This window comes from Acomys russatus, chromosome 20 (genome assembly GCF_903995435.1).
Source record: "Acomys russatus chromosome 20, mAcoRus1.1, whole genome shotgun sequence".
Taxonomy (NCBI): domain Eukaryota; kingdom Metazoa; phylum Chordata; class Mammalia; order Rodentia; family Muridae; genus Acomys; species Acomys russatus.
Genome location: NC_067156.1, coordinates 31,338,067 through 31,365,985, shown reverse-complemented (window position 1 = coordinate 31,365,985; position 27,919 = coordinate 31,338,067). Strand labels below are relative to the sequence as shown.

Here is a 27,919-nt window from a genome sequence, read left to right as displayed (position 1 = left end):
GGACTAGCCCCAGTTATCAAGAGCTGGGTGGAAAATTTTGGGTGGCTGACTCTACTATTTCAAACAGCTTCAAAGAAGTCCTCCCAAACCAGAAGAAATGCCGCCCTAGTCTATAATATCATGGGGAATAAAATATCTGGTGACAGGGACAGTGGGTCACTGCACTTCCATGAGGAGCTTCATTCAGTTGTTTAAAGACGTGACTTACCAAACAACTACTTTGTGTAGTATCTTATATGCATGCTTTGATTATCTATAGCTATCTAGATCAATATTGCTGTTATTCTCAGTTATGTCCAGGGAAACCAAGTGATACACCTGGGGTAACTGGTCTAATTCATAGTTAACCAAATGGCAGAGCAGGAATTAAAACTCAGGTTCCTCAGACCTTATGGGCCAGCTAGGAATTGGAGTGGGTGTGATTGTAAAAGAGTACATTTGGGAGAACGCAAAAGTTGTATTGATGTGGTAGGGGCACGGTCAATCAACCAGGAGCCAATAACCTGATCCTACTGCTAACTTATTTATTCATTCACTCACTGAACAGGTATTTATTGATCACTAGATGAGTGCTAGGCACTGTTAGAAGAGTTGAAGGAGCCAGAGGAAGCATGCAAGCATACCTGCCTGTCAAGTTATTTTCATGTGAGTGTGGAAAATAAATAAGCACAACTGATTCTGCTGCCTCACATATTTGCAAGGAAGATCTCTGCAGGGGTCACATATTCGCAAGGGAGATCTCTGCAGGGGATGGTAGCAGATAGCAGGAAGGCAGACTTGAGGTCAGGTTATCAGATGTGAGCCCAGACTCTCACAGATGCTCTGTATAACTCTTGGGGGTGTAACCTTACAGTTTCTTCGGGTGTAGAATAAAACTACCAATCTCTCTCAACTGAGTTTGTTAGGATTAAATAAAGACTCTAACATATGTCAAACCAAAAGTGATAGGACGTCATTCAGAGGGTCTTTGTGGCAGGTACCGAGTTCTAAGCCTGTGACTGCACAAATTGAGTGAAGATCATGGGAGAAGTTTCCAGCCCCCCGTTGGTAGGGCTGTGTGTTCAGCTGTCTGGAAGGACCTCTTGTCAAGCTCCAGGTACAGGCAGGTGGTCTTTCCCACTTACAACAGGTGACTTGGTCCTCTAATTTATTAAAACCACGTGTGCTGAGCCCTTCCTGTTCCCAGGGCCCAGGGACCCAAGCAAGCAGGGAGAGAGGCCCCAGAGTGCCTTGCAGCTGCAAGCTTAATCTCAATTAACAAAAGGCACCTGGGGAAGCTACTGTGGGTCTATTTGTTTTCTCACTATGGGTTGCCAGGGCTTGGTTAGGAGCCCTCAGGGAGGGACTCAGGAAGATTGTATTTACTTTTCCTGAATGCCAGCCCTGTCTGGCAGCTTTTACTTGACAACGTGTCCTATATCTGAATATTCTTCCTGACTGGGGCCAGGACCAGAAGGCTGGCAAGGTTGAATGTTAATTCAATTGTTTTTCCTCTCTGACATCTGTCCTGTGCAGTGAACTTCTTTCCCTGTAACACAGGTACCCACATGCAGAGCGTTCTACTAAGTCCTTCCGGACCTTCCTTACAGTTTATATTTCAAGTGCCATTTGATTGACATCAGTGTTTTCCCATCCATAGTAATAGTGTGCAGATAAGAGCTCCATCTGTTTTTGCTCATCACTCTACCCTCTCACTGTGAGTCCTTTTTGCAATTAGGATTGCCAGATCTAATAAACAAGAGTACTCTATGGCCAGCTAAAATATAAATTCAATAATGAATAATTTAAAACTATGTCTGTGTGGCATTTGAGACATAGGCTAAAAGTATTGGCTGTTTATCTAAGATTCAAAAAATATTTATATGGCAGCCTGAATTGTGGCTTGGTTCTAATGCTCAGTAGATACACACACTGATGAAGGAAGGAATGGGGCTAATTCATGACAAAACTCATAAATCTACATACAAATATTTTGCTGGAAAGCACATACCAACATACTACATATGGTTGTGTCAAGGGGCTAAGGCTTTTTAAGAAGTTTCATTTGTTTGTAGGATTTTTTCCTGTTTTTCAAATTAGTGGCAATAAACAGAAAAAAATTCAAGCATATATATGTATACACACACATATGCACACGCATGAGAGAGATACAAGCACACACACACATATCTATACATTTATACTTCTTAACATCAAAGCAAACAGTGTTTAGGAGAAATTTGGTTACTTTTCTCAGCTTGGAAAGTGAAGTTTCCTGAGTACAACACTAGAGGCCAGGTGCATCTTGAGAAGATTATTCAATGCAGTACAGGTTAGGAAAGCATATTAGAAAAACAGGGTATGTAAAACAGAACACAGTTTTATATCTTATACAATGCTTCTTAAGGAAATCAGCCTCCAAAGCATTGCAGATGTCAAAGTAAATCTAATAGTTAAACCAGAACATAAATCTGAGTTATATATATATATATTGGGGAATATTTAATTAACTTGTGTTTGATTTACAGAACAAGCATGGAAAATCTACTCTAATAGAGAATGAATTAAAGACATTTCCCATGATGCCTTGGAATCAAGCATCCACACTAGACTGTTTGTGACAGGTATGTTTAGTATATTATACTTACATGGAACAAAGAAGAAAAATGCTAACAAATAGTGGCAAGAGCCTATAGGCTGGGTAACCCCCTTTCATCCATTGAAACAACTCAAGTGATTCATTGTAACCATGTCTTCTGGAAATGTGACTTAAACATGGCAGATTCCTCATTATTAAGACTCAGAAGCTTTGTGGCATGCTTATTTCTTGTGAAAATTCACTTGAAACCACTGTACCTTGTTATTAGAGAAAGCACTGCAGATAGAAGGAGTGAATAAATGGGCTTCTGTTCAGGAGCTGTGGAGAGTAGGGCAGAAGATGTCATGGGAAGGGGCACAAGTAATATGAAGGTAGAAAGGACAGTACTAGGAGTGGGGAAGAAATTAGAAAGGCATAGCAGAGAAGATTTGTAGATGAATAACCAAGACCAGAGTGGGGGATGCAAAAGCCATATGGAAACCTATCTTATAAGCTTATTTAAAATAGCTTCAAAAACTGAGTTTTAGTGAAGGTATGCTACACAAGGTGATAAAGCTCTTCCCAGAAGCCATAGCTTGTTAAACAAAACTCTTGAGTTCTAGGTATAGGATTCTTCCTTATATGTTGCTGATCAGGGAGGTGCCATAGGTACCCAAAACTACAGTCTACTGCCATTGTCCTGGGTGCCCACTACAGCTTGATCTGAAGACTCTATCGCTGACGTCCCCACTCACTTTGCTCTCAGGATGTGGGAAAATCAAGCTGAATCCGATCTGGAAGCTTCCTCCCTGGTGGTTAGCTTCAGTAGTGCCAGCCGGTGCTGTGGAGAAAAGTCACTTGCTGTCCTACCCAGCTTAAACAATCTGAGCTACAACAACATGCCACCTGGTAGGATAGACCCGCTGGAGCAATAGTAGCATAAATGGGATAACCAAGAGCTTTCTGACTAGATTCCATGCCTGCTCTGCCCATGAGAAATTACGCCAGGTACGATAAAGCCTGATCGAGATCTGGTGACTAGGGAAATCCCTGGCCCTAGGGAATACACTCCTGTTGTCTTGCTAAGGAGACAGGTAGTCTGACTGCCTTGTAAACACTCACTTATATCCACATATTATTGCTTCTCTCGGTCCTCATCAGAGAAGGTTCTTACTACATTGTGCAGTAGCAAATGCTGAGACTATAACTGGTTGAAATGCTGAGAATAAGGAACTTCAGAATGTGCAGCCATAAAGGAGATTTCTCTATACCGCCAGCTCCAAGCTCAGGGGACATTGTAGAAGAAGAGGTGAAAAGAATGGGAGAGCTAGAGGACAGTTAAATGTGTTAAAAACAAACAAAATAAAACAAACAAACCAACCAACAAACAAAAAACCTTCTCCAACCCAGATGTAGCTGCTATAGCCACGAGTTCATTTCAGCTGTGTTTATCTGGACAAGCCCTGTCAATATTTCATTATGAGCCCTCACTTCTCCCAAAGAGACTATGAATGGTTAATGGCAGCTTGGGAAAGTGATTTTACTTTCTTCCCCATGGTGTAGACTCTAATAAGTTGCCTAGGCCCCGTTAAATAACCTCCCACTTATGCTCTTACAAGCAATCCTGTTTAAGCTCCATGGCCCACAAATATTCAAAAGAGACATGAAACTAGGAGGGGCACTTACTGGAAAAAAGAAGGTCCTAGGGGGAGAAGGAGGAGGAATGAGAGAAAAGAACGGAGGATGAGATGATGAGAATTCACACACACACACACACACACACACACACACACACACACACACACACACACACACACTCTGCAGTCAATGAATTAAAAAAAATAAGTTTAAAAGTGGTTACTGCTTTACTTTTAAGAATGCCCCCTCCCCGCTCAGGTGTGTTCTGCACGGCGTGTGGTGGAGGGGGCTTCCTTTTCCTTCTCTTCCATCAATAAAGTGTGCCCAATATTCCCTTGTGATGCTCAGTCAGAGCAACAGAGGACCAGGGAACATACGTCACAGCACAGTGGTTCTCACAGTGGTTCCCTTTTGTGAATCCAATGACTGTTTGGAAAGGGCCACATATAAGATATCCTACATATCAGATATTTACAGTACGATTCATAACAGTAGCAAAATTACAGTTACAAAGGGGCAATGAAATATTGTTACGCTTGAGAGTCACCACAACATGGGGGGGCTGTATTAAAGGGTCGCAGCAATAGGAAAATTGAGAACCATGTCCACTCACACTATGGCCAGTTCTTCACATACAGTGACACAGAATGTGGTTTCAAGTAACAGAATTTTTTAAGCATTTTACATTTCGTACATCCCTGCACCCAGGTTTCGTTACCTGTGCCCACGTAGCAAGAAGAGACCAAGCACCAAAGAGGCAAACTCTAGGTGTGTCCTTATGAAGAGTTCTTGGCTCTAAAAAGGGAAAATGAGTTGGCTGAACTTTTTAAGGAGGAAAAAAAATGTGACTTTGAACAAAGGGAGGCTGAGAAGTGACAGCACCTTGTCATTTGCAGGGTGGAAGAGAGAGGATATAATGATTGCTAAGCAAGAGAAAGCTGCTGCATCCATTTTAGCATCTTACATGGCAGCATTCTGAATAGGCTACTCTAAAATACTGATTAAGAACTACACCGAGGCTGCACCAAAATTAGATTCTTAGGAGGCCTGAGTAGTGCACAAATTACAATAGATCTATTTCTAAGTCACACAGAGCCATCATCTTTTCAACTGAGAAGTATCTAACACTGTGGATTAAGTGGGCCATGTTAAAAGATGGATGGAGGCAGGCTTTCTGCACCGATGCCTCCAAAAGGCTGTCCTCAAACTCATAGTGAAATCTCAATTATTTTTCCATTAGCATTCTCTGGATAAAGACTTTCATTTTCTTTGCTCCTGCTGGCAAGTAAGAACTGCTTGGCGTGCATATTTAAATAACAGCCATACTGAATTAACTTTAAGATCTGGCTCTTAACATAATAGATGCATTAACGTCTACAGCAAAATGAGAGGGAAACATAAAGATCTCAGTGCACAAGAAAAGCACTGGGGGTAATAAACAGTGCAAGTCTTCTAAGCCTTGGATTATGGTAACGGCTTTGAGAACTGATCCCAGACAGCTAATGTGTAGCTGCGAACGTGTTAAGCCTATTTAAAGCTATTGGCTAAGGATGGCATCACCGGACTTTACCAAATTAAGGGGAATATATATTAAAATAATAAAATCTATAGCTATTTCCAAAGAAACCAGCCTGTTGTTGATTATCTTAACGAGAAAGTGATTTCTACAAGCCCTGAAGATAAACTTCATATTAACCAGGGAGCCCTTCCTTGGCAGCCAAAGTTCCTGACCCTCAGTTCATCAGAAAAACCTATCTGCTTAGAGATAACACATCTGGGTGCATTTCTTATTGGTCCATGTAACTAAAATTCTTTAACAAACACTAGCCTCAAGGGCAAGGGGAGTATATATTCCTGACAATTAGAGAAACAAAACAAAGCAAAACACATTTTGGGGCTGATGTGATTCAGTGGATAAAGTGCTTGTTATACAGGAGTGAGAGTGGAAATTTGAATCCTTATAACCTATGAAAAGCTGTATGCAGTTGCACACATCTGTAATCTCAGCTCATCAGACAAGAGGTAGAAAATCTCTAGAAGCTTGTAGGCCAGCCTGCCATAAACACAGCAGTAAACAAGAGATGCTATTTCAAATAAGATGAGGCAACCCAAGGTTGTCCTCTGACCTCCACACTCGTACAATTGCACACACGCCCACACTCACAGGCACATATGAACTTAATACCACTTATGCACGGGCACACACACAAACACACACGCACTACACACCACACACACACACACACACACACACACACACACTAAAAAACATTTTGGTAGAGTTTTTGACTCATTGGTGCAAGGCCCTGAGTTTGACCCCCAGCACAACAATAAAACAAAACAAAAAAATATCCCCCCTTTAACACCAAAGTTATGTGCATTTCATTAAGGGAAACCCTAATGAGGACTGAACAGCACACATCAGGCAATCATGATGTAATCGTGTGACTGTGTTGGCAGCTGGATGCAGAAGTGTCCGCTCAGAGGTGCTGTCAAAGCACTTACCACAGGTTCACCAGGAAAGGGTGCTCCAGGCCCTGCATGATCTGGAGCTCCTTGAAGACATTCCTCACTTCGTTGCGCTCCACACACTTCTGCTTATTCATGTACTTCATGGCGTACATCTTCTTGGTGTCGTTCTTCTGCACGATGCAGACCTGATGACAGAAACCCAAGCCCGCAAGTGATTAGGGAAGAGGAAGAGTGTGGCTGAGACACACAGGGCAAGGCTTGTCCATTAGCATACCTGGCACAGAGGCCCTCCCTGCCTTTCTCTGGCATTAAAGTTCTTATTTCACACAGGGTAAACGTTTCACTAATCCCTCCATCTATTTAGTTCATCAGTAATTGAATCTCTACCTTCTCACATTCGTTTGCCTGGTTTTGCTCCGGGGATCTTCAAGACAAACATTTAAATCTGCTTCCATGTTAAGAATCTCCTCTAAATGAGAGAAGCATGGGAGAATAGCAAAGTAGAAGGATCCAGAGAGTCCTAAAAATCTACAAGTAGAACATTACGATAGGCAGATTTGGGCCCAGGGGTCCCGCTCAAACTAAGGCACCAGCCAAGAACAATACAGGCAGTAAACTTTAAACCCCTACCCAGATCTAGCCAATGGTCAGAACATTCTCCACAGTTGAGTGGAGAGTGGGATATGACTTTCTTACGTACTCTGGTGCCTCACATTTGTCCATGTCCCCTGGAGGGGGAGACCTGGTGGCACTCAGAGGAAGGACAGCAGGTTGCCAAGAAGAGACTTGATACCCTGTGAGCATATACAGGGGGAGGTAATCCCCCTCAGGAACAGTCATAGGGGAGGGGAATAATGGGAAAATGGGGGGGGGGGAACAATGGGAGGATACAAGGGATGGGATAAACATTGAGATGTAACAAGAATAAATTAATAAAAAAAAATAAAAAATTAAAAAAAAAAAAAAAAGAATCTCCTGATAACAAATAGCATCCTAGATCCTCTTTTAAGTGGCAAGACCAGATGTGATTAGAAAGGTAAGATGAAACTCTGACATGAACTCTGGTGCTCCATATTTGATGACCTCCCCTTGGAGGGGAACCCTGGTGGCACTCAAAGAAAGAATAAGCAGTCTACCAAGATGAGACTTGATAGCCTATAACCATATAGTGGGGGAGGAGGTCCCCCTCGGTCACAGACCTAAGGGAGAGGAATAGGATGAAAGTGGGAGGGAGGGAGGAATGGGAGGATTCAAATGATGGGATAATAATTGAGTTGTAATCTGAATAAATTAATAAAAAATGCTGAAAAAGAAAAAAAGAGAGGTAAGATGAGAAACACTAGGCAAAGAGTGTCTTTTCCCAGCATAGGTGGCATATGGAAAAGACTAAGCATGAGGAAACAACTACACAACTGTCCATGTTCTGTAAGTCCTCTAGAGGCCTATATAATAGTCACAAATATAACATGCAAATTTAATATAAAATCATCATTTTACCTTAAAAGTATTGTCTCCACAGTGAAACAAATAGAGTTTGAAGACAAAAGATTCTGACTTGGTCATGAACTCTGGTGCCCCATACTTGACCACTTCCTCATGGTGGGGAGGCCTGGTGGCACTCAGAGAAAGGATAAGCAGGCTACCAGGATGAGACTTGATAGATAGCCTATGACCATATGGTGGGGGAGGAGGTCCCCCTCGGTCATGGACCTAGGGAAGGGGAATAGGGTGAAAGTGGTAGGGAGGGAGGAACGGGTGGATACACGTGAGGGGAAACAATTGAGATGTAATCTGAATAAATTAATTAAGTAATAAAAAAGAAGAAAAAAAAGAACTAAAGTCATTTAAAAAAAAGATTCTTACAGGAAGCTGGGCTATGTATATTTTTCCTGGTATGGTTTTGAAAATGGCAAATTGGGGGAAATACAGAAATTAAGTGGCTCTTTTACCCAGGAAAAATTAAGTCTCTCATTAATAAGATAACTCTTACTGAGAAACTTGCAAATGAATCTGAAATCATAAGCATCTTTCACCCCTTTCTCTGACCTGCTCTCCGTGACTCACATCTCTGCCGGTTGTTGGACAACTCAGTTCTTACCTTCCCAAAACTGCCCTTCCCAATGGCTCGCAAAATTTCGAAATGGTCAAAGTTGACTGTAAAGCAAGAGAATGAAGAATATTTGAAGTTATTATTAATTAATTTTTAGCAGCTAATTAAAGAACAAGCACTGTGCTAAATCGAAGTACCTTGTTGAAAATGACACACCAAACTATGTTAAAATACCAGTTTGTTCATAGAAAATGATTTGTTAGCCACCAATCCCATGTGAACATAGAGCTTAGAGAGTATTAAAGAGAGTCAAAATACAAAGTCTACCTTTGTGAAGCCCTTAGTCTGGTGATATTGTTTCAAGAAAGAGATACTTTGAGCTGAAATGCTCATGATAAATAATAAATGGAAACTTAAAAATGCACTGAGTTCTAGGAAAGACAGAGGCCGTGGGGCTGTCTCTAAGAGCACAGAACACGGGTTTGCCTGTAGACACTAAGGGAAGAGGGTCTGCCCAGAGGGACACGTGACTTCCTGTAACGCTTTTGTGCTTTTAACGTTTTCTTCGATTGCCTATTTTTTCCCTACTTCGCTCTCTTGTTCCTAAACGATTTCCGTTTCCCCAAGTTGCAAAATGTTGTAGCCATAAGTTACTAGAATGGACTCATCTCCAGCTTACAAACTGGCATGTGTACCTAAGTCCACTGAAGTAGGTTTGAACAGGACATGGTCCGCGCATGCTCTTTGGCACCCACAGTGTCTCAAGATGAGAATACCCAGCATAAACACACATGTTCTTTCAGGTTTGATCTCATAAAACAATTCTTGATAAGAACAAAAGTCAGATCGTCTCTGGCAGGCGACAGTCTTGGATTTCTTGCCTTTGATGACCTTAAGATTTGAAATAAAGATTTAGGCACACAAACTCTAAAGGAGAGATTTAAAGAGCTTCCTAAGGAAGTACCGTGAAACACTAGAAAATATCTCTCATCTCTTTGGGAAATAAAAACTGCATCCAGTTATTTATGGGGAAGGTATCACACTATATAGCCCATGTGTACATGTGAGGGGCAGATTTGAGGATTCAGTTCTCTCTTTGCAGAATGAGTGTCCCAGGAACACACTGGGACACACTCAGTTGGTCAGTGTGGTGGGAAGCACCCTTATCCACTGAGCAGTTGGCCCAGCCTCCTCTCAACCCTTGAAGTCCCATTTTCTGTTACCTCATCTCCCCAAGAAGGGAAAGAAGAGATGGTCAGGACCTCCTGAAGGTTTCTGGGTTTTCTGAAATTCAAACTTTTTTCTTTTTAATATGTAGTAACTTCATCACCACTCCCTCTCTGAACTTCTCTCTCTTTTTTTTCCAGCACAAAAACCTAATCACATGAAATCATATGTGTTTTACAAATGCTCTGTCCTAGATTTGGACCCCAAATAGTAATGTGACTTGAGAGGAAAAAAACAGCCTCAGTTTCTCCGCATGCTCTCCTAGGTGGGAAAACAGCTTTACCTAGAAGGTGCCCAGAAAGCCCTTTCCTTCCTGAAGCATTATGTGAATGACTCATCTACCATGGCCTGCACTCCAGGACAGACTGCTGCGTGTCATGGTGCTCACACCAGAGTCCCTGCAACCTTAGACTGTGACCCACGGAGGCAAGGGAAGCTGGAACTCTCTGTAGGCCCCGCAGAGGCTAGCACAGTGATAGACACAAGTCTGTCTCCCAGCACACACATCAAACTAAGCTATAAGAACACGCAAGGCTTCCCAAACAGTGGAGCCCTAGAAACATGAATAATGTGAACATTTGGGCCATCCCAGGGAACTTTCACTCCAGGGTGAGTGAAATCCCATTAGTAAGTTAAGAAACTGGTTTGGCATTCATAAGAAACATTGCATTTTAAAAAATGGAATAGAATAGAATAAACCAGAAGCTATTCAGATGGAATACGAGCATCATATCATCTCTGAAATGTTTGTTTTATAGATGTGGATAGATATGGAATCTTTGGTACATGTCTTACCTTCAGCTAACATGAAATAATTAACAAAATGCTTTTATACATTTTTTCTCAAATTACATAATTGATATGACAAAACCAATGACTTTTTTAGGCACTCAGTTCATGAATCTCAGGGATAAACTATTTACCATAGTCATATCATAGAAACAGACCAGGATTTATTTGCAAAGCCAAGGCTTTATATTGAGCACATCCAGCAACTCACTATGACTTTTTCCACTAGCAGCTTAGCCTGGGAGGCTGCAACATCTCTAATCTCCGAGCACACACCAGGTACCTAGACAGCATGAGGTCTCACTGTGAGATAAATCTATTTCAGGAGCCATGTCCTTTTCTAAATCATTTTAAGCATTAACAAAAATATATAAAATATTACATGTCAAGGTTCCTGAAATCTTTATATTGACAAAACTGCCTAATTTAATGATTTAGTGTGTCTTCCCAAATGTCAAGTCTCAGAAAAGTCTGAGGAGAAAAAAAACCCTTAGACATAAAAAAACAAAAAAACAAAACAAAAAAAAACCAAACCATATCTTCTGTCAAGTCAGTGAAGAGGAGAACAGTCTTTATTACAGTGTCAGACCACCTAAAGTCCTTTCTACCCAGAATACAGCCTACGTAGAAAAACAATGGCCAATCAAAAGTGAATGGGAAAGCTGCAGAGATGGCTCAGTGGTTAAGAGCACTGGCTGCTCTTCCAGATGACCCAGGTTCAGTTCCCAGCAACCCACATGGCAGCCCACAGCCCTTCTGTAACTAGGAGATCTGATGCCTTCTTCTGGCTTCTATGGGCACCAGGCATTCATGTGGTACACAGATGTGCCTGTAGACAAACGCTCACACATTTTAAAAAAAAAAAATTTTTTTTTAAGTGACTGCAAAGCAAGCCCTAATTCTACTCCCCCAACACTGCCGGTTAGTAGGAAAGCTAATTTGAAAACACAACCAAACCTCATACATTGAGACAGTACCATAAAAGACAAATTCAGAATTGTAGTTTTCCAACACAAATCCCACTGTGAGATTATATATATATATATATATATATATATATATATATATATATATATATATATATATATATATATAGTTTGTTTGCCTTTTTTGGTTCTGGACTTAGACTCTTGAAATAGGAAAGGCAATATGGAGTTCCCCACACCATCATTTAGAGTGTTTTGTTGTTTTTCAATTATTATTATTATTATTATTATTATTATTATTATTATTTATTCACATGACATCCAGATTGTAATCCCCTTGCTCTTATCTTTCTATTCCAACCCTCTTCTTCTTCTACCCCTAGACCTCTGACAGGTGGGGTCCTCCTCCCCTACAATCTGACCACAGCCTATCAGGTCTCATCTGGACAGCCTGCATCCCCTTCCTCTGGGTTCCCACAGGGCCTCTCCACTAGGAGCAGTGATCAAATTGCCGACATGAAATTACACTCCCCAAGTCTTTCTCTGAACAGAACGCTGCTGGCTTGAAGACACATTGCTGGTGATGTTATCAATTTCTTTACTTCTCTTACCCAATCCTGTTATCGCAACATTTTGTGACACTAACACTATTGAAGGAAGAAAAGGGAACCACCCCCTTTCAGAATTTGGAATAACACCCTGACACTAGGGCTTGGCAGAAGGACATTCTAAAAAGTGAAGCAATGCATCTTCTCCGTTCTATTTTGAGATAACAATATTTGAAAACCTTGATTCCAGCCTTCGGAAGTAGCAAATAGGGAACATATGTGAGTCTATTGAGAACCAAGTCCCACAAACTGCTTATGTAAATCTTCCTATTGATGATGGAACAAGGACACCAGCTGTGTGACCCTAGACAAGTTACTCAGTCTTTCCAAATCACAATGTCCCATCTGTAAAATGGAGCTAATTAAACCCAACAGGCACGAAGCTTCCAAGATGAGACACTGTAAGCCAGAAGTGTCGTGTCTGCCTCACTGAGATCTCAAAATGACAATAGCTTTTAAAAGTGCAATTATTCAATGGAAATAGGGCCTTATTCCCAGAGTTTCAGTTCTGTTCCTACAATGCAACCAGTGTTACTAATGCTAGGGTGTCCTTGAAGGGTTTTTCTCGGCATGTGTGGGTTCCTTTCTGGCAGCAGAACAGCGCACTATCACCAGGACAGGAGCATATTTTCTAGTAACTACACCCTGTCTGTCCATTCATCCAACATACAGAGATCTACTTATTTTAATCTGCTCATTTGTCTTCCACTATCTCAAAATGCTGAACTTATCGATGAGTATTAAAAGGTGATTGAATTACCTACTAACAACAATACCACCCCAGAGAGACTTGGTGGGCTTTTGTGCTTAATTTATCGGACAAGAACTGTTGGCCAAATATATGCCAGCTTTCTAATGTGAAGATATTGTCAGTAGCCCTCCAAAGACACTGCACCTACTCCCTTTCATATCAGTGACATACAGGAGTGTCTTAGCTAGGGTTACTATAGTTGTGATAAAACACCATGAGCAAAAGTAACGTGGGGAAGAAAAGGGTTTATTTGGCTTACACTTCCACATCACCATTCATCATTGAAGGAGGTCAGGACAGGAATTCCAGCAGGGCAGGAACCTGGAGGTGGAAGCTGAGCCAGAGGCCATGGAGGGGTGCTGCTTACTGGCTTGCTCTCCTTGTCTTCCTCAGCCTGCTTTGTTATAGAACCCAGGACCACCATGCCAGGGATGGCACCACCCACAGTGGTCTAGGCCCTTCCACGTCCATCACTAGTTAAGAAAATGCCCTACAGGCTTGCCTACAGACCAATCTTATGTAGGAATTTTCTCAGCTGCAGCTCCCTTTTTTCCAATGACTATTCTGTGTCAAGTTGACATATCACTAGTAGGCATAAAGGGTCGTTTTTAATTTGCTATCACTACTATCTATAATTGCCTTGATTCGCAAGATAAAAAGATGGGTGTATTGATTTATGTTATATCTATGAGTGAAGATGTATGGACATCCTTATATATCTTCCAGCAAAGTTCCTATACCCCTATTTTGCCTATATGAATTACTTGCTAGTCCTTTTGAATTGCATGTGCACTTAAATTTTTGTAAATTAATTCATTATAAAATATCAGGTCATTTTCTCTTGGCTATTCATTTGCACATATTTAAATAATAGAGGTCTTCTTAAATTTTTATATAGTCAAATCATTTTCTTTGGCTCTTCTGAGTTTGTCTTTTTTTTTTTTTTTTTTTTTTTTTAGTTCAAAATGCCTTTTAAAACATGTCCTTATATTTTAAATTAAAAGCATTTTTATAGAAAGAAGTGCCTATTACTTAATCATTTTAAAATGTATTCACTTATTCTGCTTAGGAGGGTGTAAAAATGTCACCATGTACACCTGGAGGTCAGAGGACAATGTGCTGGAGTCAGCTCTTCCATGCTGTGGGTCCAGGGCATTGAACACAGGCTGTTGGGTTTGGAGGCAAGCGCCTTTACCAGCTGAGCCATGTCACTGGCTCATTAAAGCTGTTGGCATGGATTCATAACACAAATGACTTTAGTTTTTAAAGAATCTCTTCCTCTGGTATAAACATACAGTGTGACTTGTGTCACATACTTTAATATACAGAACCAAAAGTTTTCTAAGCTCTGAAGTTTTCAAGAACCCAACACAAACCCTTGTGCATGGATGCTGATGCCATTTTAGAAGCTGATGTGCTGATGTTTTTGGATGTCTATCAGCTTCAGGTAAGTCTTCTGAAGCTTGCTTGTGCTGGCAACCTCTTGGCAAATGTTTGTGTATAAAGTACAGTGCTAACTTCTGATGGCTTGTGGTCTCAGTTGCCAGCAGATTAACTCAGCACAGTCTGGTTCAGGTCCAGGGCACCAAAATAAGGCACATTTGTCAGAGAATGGAAAAACGAAACAGAGGTCCCAGCTGCTTTTTTTTCTGTTCAATTTTTTTCTACAAACTTTCTACTTAAATGTGGTGTTATCTGGTTCTGAGATCTCTAAAGACAGACTCAAGTTAATGTGAAATCAGCCGGGCGTGGTGGCGCACGCCTTTAATCCCAGCACTCAGGAGGCAGAGGCAGGCGGATCGCTGTGAGTTCGAGGCCAGCCTGGTCTACAAAGTGAGTCCAGGATGGCCAAGGCTACACAGAGAAACCCTGTCTCGAAAAAACAAAAAAACAAAAAAACAAAAAAACAAAAAAAAAAAAAAAAGAAAGAAATCATAATTGCTCAGATGCGCACATCATCTCCCCAACCTACAAAGTTCTTTATTTTATTTCCTAGGAGAGCAGAAAACCAAAGTGTGGTAAAGTTCAGCAAAGACAATGCTCATCGAACTTGGCTTATGCTAAATGAAGATATAGTTATTGATGAGCTAGTCAGCAGCTAGGAGCAGAGCACAATGCCCCCTGAGAAGGTTGTCTGCCTGCTGGAACTTTCAGTCTAATGGGATGAGAAAGAAATTAACCATAGTCAATATCCAACCTTATGTAAAGGATACCCATCGTTATTCTAAACATGTGCCATAATTATCCCAGCGTTCGACCATTTCAATAAAAACAGCCCTACTATAATTGCTATTCTGTTTTAAAGATGGGCCAACTGCAGCAGAGAAATTAAGTAATTTTCCCAAGGCCAGAGTGGCGGAGGAGTAGAGTGAGAATTCAAACGGACTCTGCAGCTATCCTCTAGCCTTGTGCTCTGCCGCCTTCCACCAAATATGTCATCAACTGCATCTATTTTTCTTTTGAATATGAAATAGAATAAATCATAGAGTCTACCTTCCCACTTTTCTTAAGCAGGGGGTTTGTAGTTTTGTTGGGTGCTATCTTGGAAGCCACGTTCCACTAGCTACTTGCAGTCACTTAGATTGTCAGTTATTCCTACATCCCTAGCCAGAAGCCGTGGTCTAGACGTTAGATTGCAACCCGAGCCATTCTATGCTATATCCTTACACTGGGGTTCCTGACCTGGAAATGGATGTCTTTTCTCTCTGTCACTGATGTCCAGAAAATGAAAACAACTGGCTAGACATAAAAGAAAGGGGTCCTCAGTTCAACAGAACAAAGCCAGCATATGGAATACATTAGAATTATAATACTGCGGCACACCCCGTGGCATTGAAATGTCTGGGTTCATGTTTAGAGAGGTCAGATTTTGGGTTCCATGCAGGTATCCCCAGCATTTTTCACTAATTATGATTTTATTTATTTGATTTTCTGATCCAGGGTCTTGGTGTAGCATAGGCTGGCATCAAACTCAATGTGGTGTTGAATCCTGATCCTCCCAAGTATGCCTGGATTACAGAGATTTGCCACACCTGGCAATGTTAACTTTTAAAATTAAGACTAATTACAAGTCAAAGGGAGGAGATGTGATCGTCCTAGGAAGGTCAGAGCACAGCGACGAGCTCTTCCTGGGAAATCCATGGAAGCACCTGAAGAAACCCCTCTGGCAGCCTGGGGTTGGGGGTGGGAGTGGGGGGTGGGGGGGAGGTGGGGCGGCTGTAGAGGGGGGGAAGGTCCTTCTGTTTACAGCTCTTGCTTCCTTTATTGTTGCAGTAGTATTGTCATTTGTTTTCTGCCAGTATAACAAAATTTCTGAGACTGGAACTTTATTAAAAAACAAACAAGTTTTATTCAACTTGTGGTTCAGGGGCTGGGAGTCTCAGGAGCAAGCTACTGCCCCCTCTCCCCGCCCCCCCTCCCCCCGCCTCACCCCCTCCTTTGGTCAGGCTTGCATTGCGCTATGACATGCCAGGCATGGCATACATGCGCCAGCTCCCATTGCCTTTTCTTCCTGTCAGGTCTTTTCTTCCTCTTCTTATAAGTCCATGTTGTCATCTCAATGACCTAATCTAATCCTGAATATATCCCCAAATTCCACTCCAGATACTATCAACATGTTGCTCTTGGTATGCAGTTTCCAACACATAAAAATTAGGAACACACTAGCCATAGCCGTTAAGGTATTAGAAAGAGTCCCAGGAAAAAGGATATAAACTTGCTGTGTCCCTTTTTCTAGAGAGACATGAATAGACTTTTTTTTTTTAAATCTAAAATGAACACAGATGACAACCAAAGAAACAATCCTGGGCAATTGTATCTTGGCGAGACAGAGAATCGAATCAATGGAGATTACTCGAAGAAGCAGCTGTCACTCAAGGGAAACTGTTACTGCAGAGGTTACCAGGAAAACTTCCTTCCTGTCGCTCGCTGCACACACTGTCTGCAGGAACTGGTGGGAGAGGCTTGCTTTCTCCACTGATTATAACCGCTTTTACCACCTTGGGCAAGAGGGTATGAGTCCTGAGTTTCTAATAGAACCAGCATAGCATGAATCTGCATGGGTTTCTTTAGGAACAATATTCTATACAGTAAATCACACAAGATTTCTAAGGTGAGAAAAAATCTCTTCTGCTTTTTTTCTTTTTTAAAAAAATATTTATTTATTCACTTTACAATCCAGTAGTTGCTTTCCTCCTCTCCTTCCAGTCTCACCCTCCCTCCCCCATCCCTCCTCCTCTATTCCTTAGAACAGGAGAGCCCCCTACCCACTATTAAGGATGCTTGCAGACAGGAGCCCATCAGAGTTGTCTTCTGAGAGGCTCCACCCAGCAGCTATTTGAATCAAATGCTGAGACTCACAGCCAAACAATGGGCGAAATATAAGGAGTCTAATGGGGGGGGGGGGATCTCTTCTTACTTTAGAAAATTAAAAAGCTTTTAAGAAAGAACATTTCACCTGGGCCTTCCAAAACCGGGAGAAATTTAACAGTGGACCAGGCAAAGCATGCAGGGAGGATGCACTTACAAAGTAACCCAGATCTCTAGAAGAACCATTAAGGGACAAGGGATTAAACCGATTGCCTTAAATCTCTACTTCCACATTCATCCTACCCTTGAGTCTCAAGCCAACTCATGATTTTGCACACAAATGATTAATAAAATGTCTATGCTGCCTGCAGCACACCACATCTTGAGGCATAATTATTACATTCATACCTGCTAGTTACGCATGCATGTGTATCATTCAGACACCCTAATAAACATTATTGTATATAACCCTTGCCCAAACAGTGTGAAGCACACCGAGAAAATCAAATCCCCCTATAGGGGGGTTCAGACTTCACTCCAACTTTGGGTGACTTCCCCGCCAAGTTCGATTGTTTCAATATTACATGAGCCTGAGATCCAGAATACATTAGCACAGCTACGGAACTCCGAGTCTGGATTTGGGCTATGCTACTATTTAGGAACTAGAAATATTATGCACAGCATTTAGTTTCTTTTCATTTCACCTTTTTCCTCTGTAAAACTCTGATCACACATAGTCCACTTCTAAAAGTATTATAAAGCCTAGGTAGCATAAGCTATAACAATGATGTGGCTCAAGTGAATTTAGCAAAGCAGAATCTCAATAAATGTAGTGTTACTACTGGTACTGCTGCTTGAGAATTTGACAGAGGACATTTAGTACCGAGCATACAGGCTGATTCCTATGGAAAGCTTGCTTTGTCAGCATTTGTTAACTAATATAGAGCGATGAAGGGTCAGCACCAAAGTACTTGGATGGCTTTGAAAAAAAATGAAACGTTTTTTCTTGTTCATCATTTTCTGGCACGTGGTTGTTAATGCTATCCACCTTTAAGAGATCCTATCCCCGCTCTCCACACGATTGTGGATAATGTCCGTGTGGAGAGCGGGGACTGACTCTGACATGAGAAGAAATATTTGTAATGTGTACATTTATTTTGCTGTGATGTCATATGTCAACTCTGAAGGTATTTTGAATAAAATTAACATTTTAAGAATGTAAAAAAAAAAAAAAAAAAGAGATCCTATCAACAACCTATTGTTAAAAGATCTCTTGGGCCAGTAAGATGGCTCAGCAGGTAAAGGTGCATGCCTCCAAGCCTAACGACTGCGTTCCATCCCTAGAACCCAGGTAATGGAAATAATGAACCCATTCTTACAAGTTGTCCTCTGGCCTTCTGTGACACAGGCACATGCATGCATGAGAACATACATACAAAAAAAAATACATAGCCAAACAAATAAATAAACAAAGAAAATGAAAACTTAAGACTACTTACTGGGGTAGATAGTAATGGAAGTCTCCATTGGGCTGTTTTTCTAATACTATTGCAAGTTCAGATTTCTTTGCAGATACTGGATCTCTATCTTAAAGGCTCAAGGTTTGAGCTATTTTCAGAATGATTCAGAAGTGTTCAGAGCTGTCATTTTTTTTACTCCATCTACTTAATAAACACGAAATCTCCTAAGTCAGAACATGAGTGGAAGCTCTAGAGCAGGACTGGATAAGTAACATGGGAGTCAGAATATTTGCTTTGTCAGAACTGTGTGGTCTTTGAACTGAAGTAAGTGTATTTCACTATGGCAACAGAAAGGCACCAAAATTAAATCACAGCCTGCCAAACAGAGATAGAATCAGCCCCTTTTCTAATCCTGTCTGCTTGTAAGAACGGACACAGCATGATTGGCCAAGGAAAGAAGAAAAGGGCCAGGCACATTTGTGATAGCACTTAAGAAAATAATTCTTCAGATCCGTTGTACAGTTCGACATGAATCCGATGAGTGGCTCATCTGCTGTGTTGCATCTCAAATGGGATCACTTAGCAAGAAGCGCTTGCTTACAGCCTTTTAGGACAGTCACAGTAAGACAGGAAAGAAGCTGAAATCACGCCCCCAGAAGCCACAGCTGTGCTGCAGAGTCAACTCAGCAAACCTCCAGTGAGCATCTGGGTGCCTGGGACTCTGTAAACATGGATAGAGAAAGGAAAGGAGAGTTGGACTCAGTCATGTCCTCAGGAGACCTGTGCTCTCCAAGGGGGAGGGGCTGACACAATGAGAGCAGACCCAGCAGTCTGAGAGCACCAAGCCTGGATTAGAATACCATTTTCATGATTTTTTTTCTCTATAGCACAGGTGCCATTGAAGTTCACTAACTTTTTGGAAGGAGATGAAGATGGATGATGGATAGATGTATGGGTAGATAGGTAGATAGATGATAGATACATAAATGGATAGGCAATAGATAGATAGATAGATAGATAGATAGATAGATAGATAGGAATAATTATAGGGCAATGTGATTAACAGATGATAGAATGATAGAGAGCTGATATGTGAAGAAAGATGATAGAGAGTGTCCTAGTTAGCACTAACTATCACCTTGACAAGGCCTAGAATCACCTGAAAAGACAGTCTCAACAGAGTAATTGGCTTTTACCAAAGCATATCTGTTAGGGATTGTCTTGATGGTTAATTGATGTAGAAAGGCTCAGCCCATTGTGGGAGATACTATTCCCTGGGCAGGAGGTTCTGGGTTATATAAGCAAGTTAATAAAGTATGAGCCAGTGAGCAAGGCAACAAGCATCATTCCTTCATGATTTCTGCTTCAAATCTTGCCTTGAATTTCTTCAATGATGGACTATAGCCTATGAGGTAAAATAAGCCCTTTCCTTCCCAAGACTCCTCTTTGTCATAGCAACATAATGAAACTATAACAGGTAGATAGATAGATAGATAGATAGATAGATAGATAGATAGATAGACTAGACAGATGGATGAGCAGACAGATGGATGGACAGAAAAACAGACAGACAAACAGGCAGACAGACAGACAAAAAACAAACGCATAGCAAGTTTGTTGTTAGCTCAGTTTGAGCGGTATTGTGGACCTTCAGAAACGGGAGAGAATGTTAAAGCGTGGCTGTTGTGTTTCTTAGGTTTTAATGAGGATTGAATACTTTGATAAAAAATAAAAATGATCTGATTCAACAAGGATTGCATTAAACTTCTATAAGCCCAATTTACAAGATGCTGTTAAATATATTGGGACCTTCTGAGTGTCCAATTTCTTGTTATTAATAGAGGTTATATTTTTATTTAAAGATATTTTAGGTATAAAAATACAATATAGTAGAAACAAGAAAAACCAAACTCCCTAAAGATAGCCATCACTCATATTTTGATTTATGTCTTTCTTTAAAATTCTTTTATTTTTATTTGTTAAGTTTTTTATACTCACATGTTTATATATAACTTAAATGTTTCTAAGGGATTTTAAAATAAGAATTGAGCTACCCATTGTGCTCTCTCCCAGTCTTTCCCACTCAGAAACAGCTATTCTGCCCACCTGTAGCTAAGCACATGGGTATTTTCCATCCCATCTTAAAGCAGTATATTTATTGTCAATTTTTCTTCCCAGTGTTAGGCTTCAGTTAATTGAATTTCAGGGACAGCAGGTGGGGATTGTCTGACTTGCTCACTCTTTTGGTTTTCATCACAGCACGCTCCCATATTTCCAGTATGAATCATTTGCATCTGCCCTCCTCATTTCAAATAGCTTATATTCCTTGATTTCTTTCTTCTGACTCCTAAGTGCATGCCATATCAGTGTCACGTAGTGAATCAGGACTCCCTTGTTGTGATTGGTTTTGCAAGCCATTGCTGCACAATTTTAATTTTCCCCGAGGTGATTAATTGTCTTGTTCCTACGTGCCTTTACTTGTCTGTATGTTTTTTTTCTCTTCTCATTCCTGAGCTCAGTTGTCTAATATCTGAGTCCAGGGACATCAGTCATGATGACATCTTCACGGAAGTTCCCCAAGAGGACCCTGACCTGTTCCAGTCAGTTCATCTCCTTTGCTGGGCAGGTCTCCTCCTGAGCTGTCATTCACTCTCACCCTAGAGCTGTCTTGCTTTTTGCAGCAAACATATCCCACAGCAGCTTTAGAAGAAATGTTACACAGAAACAATTTTAAGGCATTGTGATAACTTTTCATCTGCTCACTGGTAGTTGGGATGGGTTGAACATCAGTGTGAGACATTGTATCTTTCTCAGATTTTGAAGGCACTGCTCTTCTTCTTTGCCAGTTTTTAGTATTCATGGCTGTTTCATTGGATCAAAGTTTTTTTTCCTCCAGAATCTAACCATATACTTATATTGAGTATTTTCAAATATCATGATGATATAAGTGTGTGATACCAATTCCAGGAGCATTTTTGTAAATTATAGTGTTGGTCCCCTCTTCTAGTCTAGCTTTCTCCCTCTCTGTACTTTGTAGCTGCTGGATGTTGCCAAGTATTTTGAACCATGTTCTCACTTTATAGGCCAGGTTGGCGTGGAACTCTGGATCCTCCTGCCTTAGAACTTCATGCTCTGGGATTACAAACTTGTCCCACCACTTTGTCACCTTGTATGGCTTAGATGCTACAACTCTCATTACACTGCCGTTAAATGTTCTTGGATTTGTTTCTTTTATCTCTTATCGCTGTTTTCTTGTTTTCCTAACAAACTTCCCTAAATTTGTCTTCTTAATCATCTTTGAATCTTTTTCACTTATGCTAAAAGATGCTTTTCCAGAGCTAATTTTTACTTTCTAGGTATTACTCCACCCCCTCTTTCTCTCTGTTGCCTTTAGATCTTTTACTATCTCACTAATGTAGTTTCCCCTGAGTTGTTTCTCTATTTCTCCATGTAAATTTGCTTTAGTTTCTATAAGTCATGTTAGAAGCTTTCAGAGTAAGCATCTCTATATAACCTCTATATAGCCATGTCTAGGATGCTCACATACACATGCACACACACACACACACACACACACGGAGAGTACTAGGGCTAAGTTACCACTTTGAGAAGTGGGGAGACTGCAAGAAGAGAGGACTGTGGCAGCAGCAGGAGTCATCCATAGGCCCAATCCCTCTGTTTTCTGTAGCCATCCCCAATCTCTACTAAGGATGCTTCCTTTTCAGAGAAAAAGCCACACAACAGCATGAGTAATCAGTGTTTTCTATGTTGTTGTTGTTTGTTGCTTGTTTTAGTTTTGTTTCCTTCCCCGCGCCCCCCCCCCCAAACAGGGTATTAGAAGGAAATGAATTTCTGAACAGATATGCAAATGCTCTCAATTCATGACATCCCCATGCCCCTCTGCCCCTAGTGGCTCCTGACACTGTTCTCACTGGGGGCTTCAGCTGCTGAATCTGCTCATGACCACACTCTATCTAATATACTTAAAACTTGGATCTCCGGACTCTGTTCTATCTGCTTTCTAGTTTCTGCTATACTAAGCGGGACATTTCCTCTGCCATGTTTTTCAGACTTCTGGGCAAATATCTCAAAAGTTAGATTTTTCAAGCTGGACGTGGCACTGAACACCTGTAATCCCAGAATGCAGGAGGCTGAGCTAATGGAGTGTGTCTTTGAAGCAACTGTGAACTATGTAAGGCCTGATTTGCAGAGCTAATGACAATCTAATCTGCTAGCTCATTGGAACCTTTAGTTTGTGGAACAATATGCTAGCCATCTCACATTATTTCATGCAATCTTCACTAATCTCCATTTACTAAGACAAAAACAAAAATAAACTAGAGAGTGTTGAAGATAGTGGGTAACATCTTCAAGGTCTTAGAGCTTGTGTGAGTTGAAATTTATAACCAAACCAACAACAACTCCTATCATTTGAGTGTCCCTTAAAAAGATATGTCCTAACCCCTGACACATGAATAATATGAACTTATTTGGCAATGATTTTATAGCAAATAGGCTTCATTAAATTTAGATGATGTCATAATGGAATCAAGAGAGCCCTAATCCAATACTAGCCTCCTTCCCTGCAGAGAGAAAATTCCATAAGGATCTAAACACAGAATGAAGATAGTTGTGTGAAGATACAAACATATTTGGAGCTATCCTGCCTCAAGACATAAAACTCTGGACTACCAGAACTTTGGTGAATCTGGGAGAAATATGACCAGAGAACAGAAAAGGAGTATGGCTCACACCTCCAGCTGCCATGGTCCTGAGGCAACGGATTTTTATTCTTATAAGCCATCTGATTTGTTATACTTATAGCAGTGCTAAGGACATTTATGTGATGAGTGAGTCTGAAGCCAAACTTTTAAAAAAGATTTTATTTATTTATTATGTATACAGTGTTCTGCCTGCATGTAAATTTGCATGCCAGAAGAGGGTACCAGACCACATTACAGGTGGTTGTGAGCCACCATGTGGTTGCTGGGAATTGAACTCAGGACCTCGTAAGAGCAGCCAGTGCTCTTAACATCTGCGCCATCTCTCCAGCCCCTAAACTCTTTACTTTGGATAAGAGCATGTATTTTCTATAGCCATCTCAAAATTCAGGTAGAGTGGCTTATCCTGTTATCACACTTTACATTTGATAAAATGCTAAGTGGCAGAGAGACGTTGGCTAATAATAATGCCAATAACAAGTTCCTATAGTGTGCAGAACAGCAGGAATTATACAGTTATTGTAAAAAAGCATTAAAGACAGTGACGCAGCCTTGCTAAGCTCCTTGATGGGACCCTGGGATGTCACTGGTGTCACTACTAGCCCTGAAAGGAGGATGTGTTTCTGAGGCGTACTCTTTCTATCAGGACCTAGCGACCACTGAAGTTTCCTGTACAACACATACTGAGTGAAATTAAGATGGGACATCCTCCTCATTAGAGCACACACTCCTTTCATATGAAGAAGCAAATGTTGTGATGCCAGGCTGCAGACTCAGGCATGATTCTTACTCCATCTGTGAGCACACTACAAGGCTCTTTCATATCTTGAAGGGAACAAAAGCTTCATTTTTCATCTTCTTGTCAGGCTGCATGCAATCCTCCACGATACGTGCCTAAAATGGCTGAATTGTAGGAGTTTTCTTTGAGCAATATTGCGCTGAGAAATGTACACCAAAGATTAAAAACAAACTCAAACAAATACTTGTGTACTAAAAGCTACTTCAGCATGATCTCAAGAGTTCACAAACACATAAAGAGCCTAAGAGTCTATAGCCCAAAAAAGGAAGTGAAGATGAATAAGTATGTGTCAGAATATTATTTGACAGCTAAAAAGAATGAGGTTCAGATGCACACTGTAGTAATGATGAAGCGAAATAGCTGGATATAAAGAGGCCATCTTAGAGGATTCTCCTTACAGAGCGTGCCGAGAACGCCCACGTTCACAGGGCACATGCAGAAAGAGTTTCTAGGAGGGAAGGCAGAAGGACCTGAGTTATTGCTCAATGGATATCTTGTTTCTCATTGGAAAGGAAGAAGGCTCTGGAGATGAATGGTGGGAGTGGCTGTGGACCATTAGGACTGCTTAATGCTACTGAAGTGTACACCAATTTCGTGCAATGTGTACTCTTCCACTTTAAAATCCTAAACTAACTCTCTCTTTAATAAATGGCATAAAAACATCCATAAATTTTTAAAATTCATGTTAATCATGTTTACTAAAATACAGATTATACTTATTTCTAAACCATTTTTATATTTATACTTAATCCTATATAAATAAACCAGCTAAATTTATTTAAATACTAAGTATTATATGTAAGTGATTTGAATTCTCAACCATAGAAGATATTCCTTTCTTTCCTTCCTGCAACAAAGTTTTTTCAAGGTTAAAGATGTTTTATATGAGATGTAATATGAATAAATTAATAAACTATGTTTAAAAAAAGAAAGAAGCTATAATGGGTTTTTAACAATATGAGTCCCCAGAAAAACAGACCATATTTTAGGGAGAGCAAAGGGGCATACAGGATGAAAGCTGCTGAAACAACGCTTAGAATCAAAGTGACTAAAGATAGGTAAGCAGACCCCAAGAGTAGCTCCACCACAGATCTCAGAGAAGACCCTCCAATTTGCCACAATCTAGTCCCTGAGGCATGGCTGTGACTTACTGGCGGAACCGTGGAAACGAAGCTGCACACAACTCTTTGAGGGCAGGAGTCAGAGCAAGTTGAAGAGCGATCCTCCAAGTCAGCTTATTTAATTTTGCCATTTCTCTCTGCCTATACAACCAGGGAGCTGAAATAACTGCTCAGAATCTGCTGTAGACATCTGATTTCAGGCCAGTTCAGGCCATGTGTGTTTACATTGCAGGCTGCTCTGATGATAAAATACATTATGAATATTGGCTATCTCTACCAACACCCCTAACAAGAATGCTACTTGTTTCTAATAGATTCTTTTTTTTTTTTTTTTTTTTTTTTTTTTTTTTTCCCAAAGCAAGGTTTCTCTGTGTAGCGTTGGCTGTTCTAGACTCACTTTGTAAACAGGGTTGCCTTGTGATCCACCTGCCTCTGCCTCCGGAGTGCTGGGATTAAAGGAGTGTGCCACTATGCCTGGCTTCTAGTGGATTCTTATGTTTCTTATCTGAACTCTCCTGAGTATCTAGATTTAGAAAGAGGACTGGTTGGGAACCCAAGACACAGGAACCCACCAGGTAAACTGCTGTCTTGGAGTGGTGAGTCATTATGATGCCCTGTCTAGGGATGTCCTGGTGGCTCTCACACATCAGTCACCTTTGAATCAGTACACAGACACTTAGTATTGATAGGACCTGGCAGAACTCTTGGTTTCCAATGAGAAGCCAACGCCTATTCCTAACAGGGATAATAGGAAGATGTAAGCCAAGGGTCCATCCCCACCCTCCCTCAATGAAGACCCATCAGACTATAAAGAATGAAACTCTTGCTCAACTTTGAGCCCAGAGTTTGTACTCATTACTGGGCACTCAGATCTAGTCTTCTAGTTGTCTCTTAGTTTGCTTCCAGTGGCTAAAACCAGCTTGGGCGGAAAGGGATTATTTTATTTGTCTTTTATTTCCATGGAATGGACAATAATAGAGAAAAGTCAGACCAGGAGCGAAAGGCAGAAAGAGAAACAGAGCTGGAGAAACACTGCTTACTGGTTTAACTCTCCACAGCTTGCTCAGCCTGCTTTCTTATACAACAGCAGGACCACTGCCTAAGGGTGGGACCACCTGCTGTGTATCGGGCCCTCTCATGGTAATCATTAACCAAGAAAATGTTCCCACAGATTTGCTTATAAAGCCAGGCTGATGGAAGCAATCCATACAACGTGACAATGCCAGATTTGAAGAGAGCTCATGAGGGCCTCTGTGTCCTGAGCTCCCGGTGCCCACTCCTCTCAAGCACAGACCCAGGATCCCCCTTTTTCTTTATCATTTCCATCTTACTGCATATTCAAAATACCACTAACTTCTAATTGTTTTATGGAGAAAATGGATGTCCTTTAAGCTTTCAAAGTTTCTTTAAAACCCATCTGCAGCCACTACGTTCGTCCAGACACTGTCACCTGGCACTTACATGATGACAATGGTCCCAGTGAAAGCAGATCATTTTTTTTTTTTTATTTTCTCCAACTCAGTTTTTTAGGGGAATTCATGCCAGTTACACATAAAACTCCTGATGTAACTTTGAATTTTATAGATTAGAAAACCTTCTACTATTCTTCCTTCCTAAAAAAAAAAAAAAAAAAAAAAAAAAAATCTAAGGGACAAAAGGGAAACCAACACTAAGTGACTTTTTTTTTTTTTAACTTACTGAGAAAAAGCACTGACAGCTATAGTTCTGATAATTACAATGAAAATGAGTAATGTTTATTATTATGCACCTGGCATTAGTCAAACACTTCACACTCCCACACTCCCCCAAAACTACATGAGGCAGACACTATGATCTGGTTCCTTTTATATATGAGAAAACAGGCCAGAGGCAAATCACTTACCTAAGTTCTCACTACAAAAACATAATTTCCATTTTGCAACCTTCAAATGCTACAAACACAACAACACGGACCTAAACAGAATTAAAATTTTTAAATAGGTTTAGCTTGATGAGAAACTTATTACCTTATATTAATTTTCTCATTTTATGCAAACAAAACCTGGTTGGTTTGGCACTCGTCCACAGGAAGTGTCTGAGAATGTGGCTCACGGACAGCTTGGTACTGGTAAATGGACAAGTGCAGGTTATCCAGCCTGTTGCATATGATTCACGAGTGAAAAAATGACTCCATTTTTAAGGCAGTGGAGTTTCTCCAGAGCTGTGGCCTCCAGGGTAAATGCTGGCCACTGTGTTCACTGTCAGCCCTTCCTTTTATGAGACAGGGTGCCCCAGGAAGTCTGGAATTTGCTGTGACCCATTACTGGTGCCAAGATGAAGCAAAAGTTTTTTATGGCACCAAGATTTTTATATTCTACTGCCTGGGCCCCAATTCATAAATTTATTTGGATGTCAGATGAGCATTGACACTGTAAAAGAAACCACAAAGTAGGACAGTGAGGCAAAATGAAGGATCACTATCTTGAATTTTTAAATGGCCTTCAACTGAATCT

General features: G+C 40.8%; 1 protein-coding gene across 2 annotated transcripts in view; it reads right to left on the bottom strand.

The window, feature by feature from the left end:
* Window positions 1-27,919, bottom strand: part of Stk32a (serine/threonine kinase 32A) — a 109,251-nt gene that overhangs the window by 69,004 nt on the left and 12,328 nt on the right. For both annotated transcript variants that reach the window (XM_051163632.1, XM_051163633.1), the window contains exons 3-4: window positions 8,766-8,821; window positions 6,701-6,852 (exon numbers count right to left, since the gene is read on the bottom strand). In XM_051163632.1, the coding sequence (XP_051019589.1) occupies window positions 6,701-6,852; window positions 8,766-8,821 (208 nt within the window). The remainder of the gene's footprint in view (window positions 1-6,700; window positions 6,853-8,765; window positions 8,822-27,919) is intronic.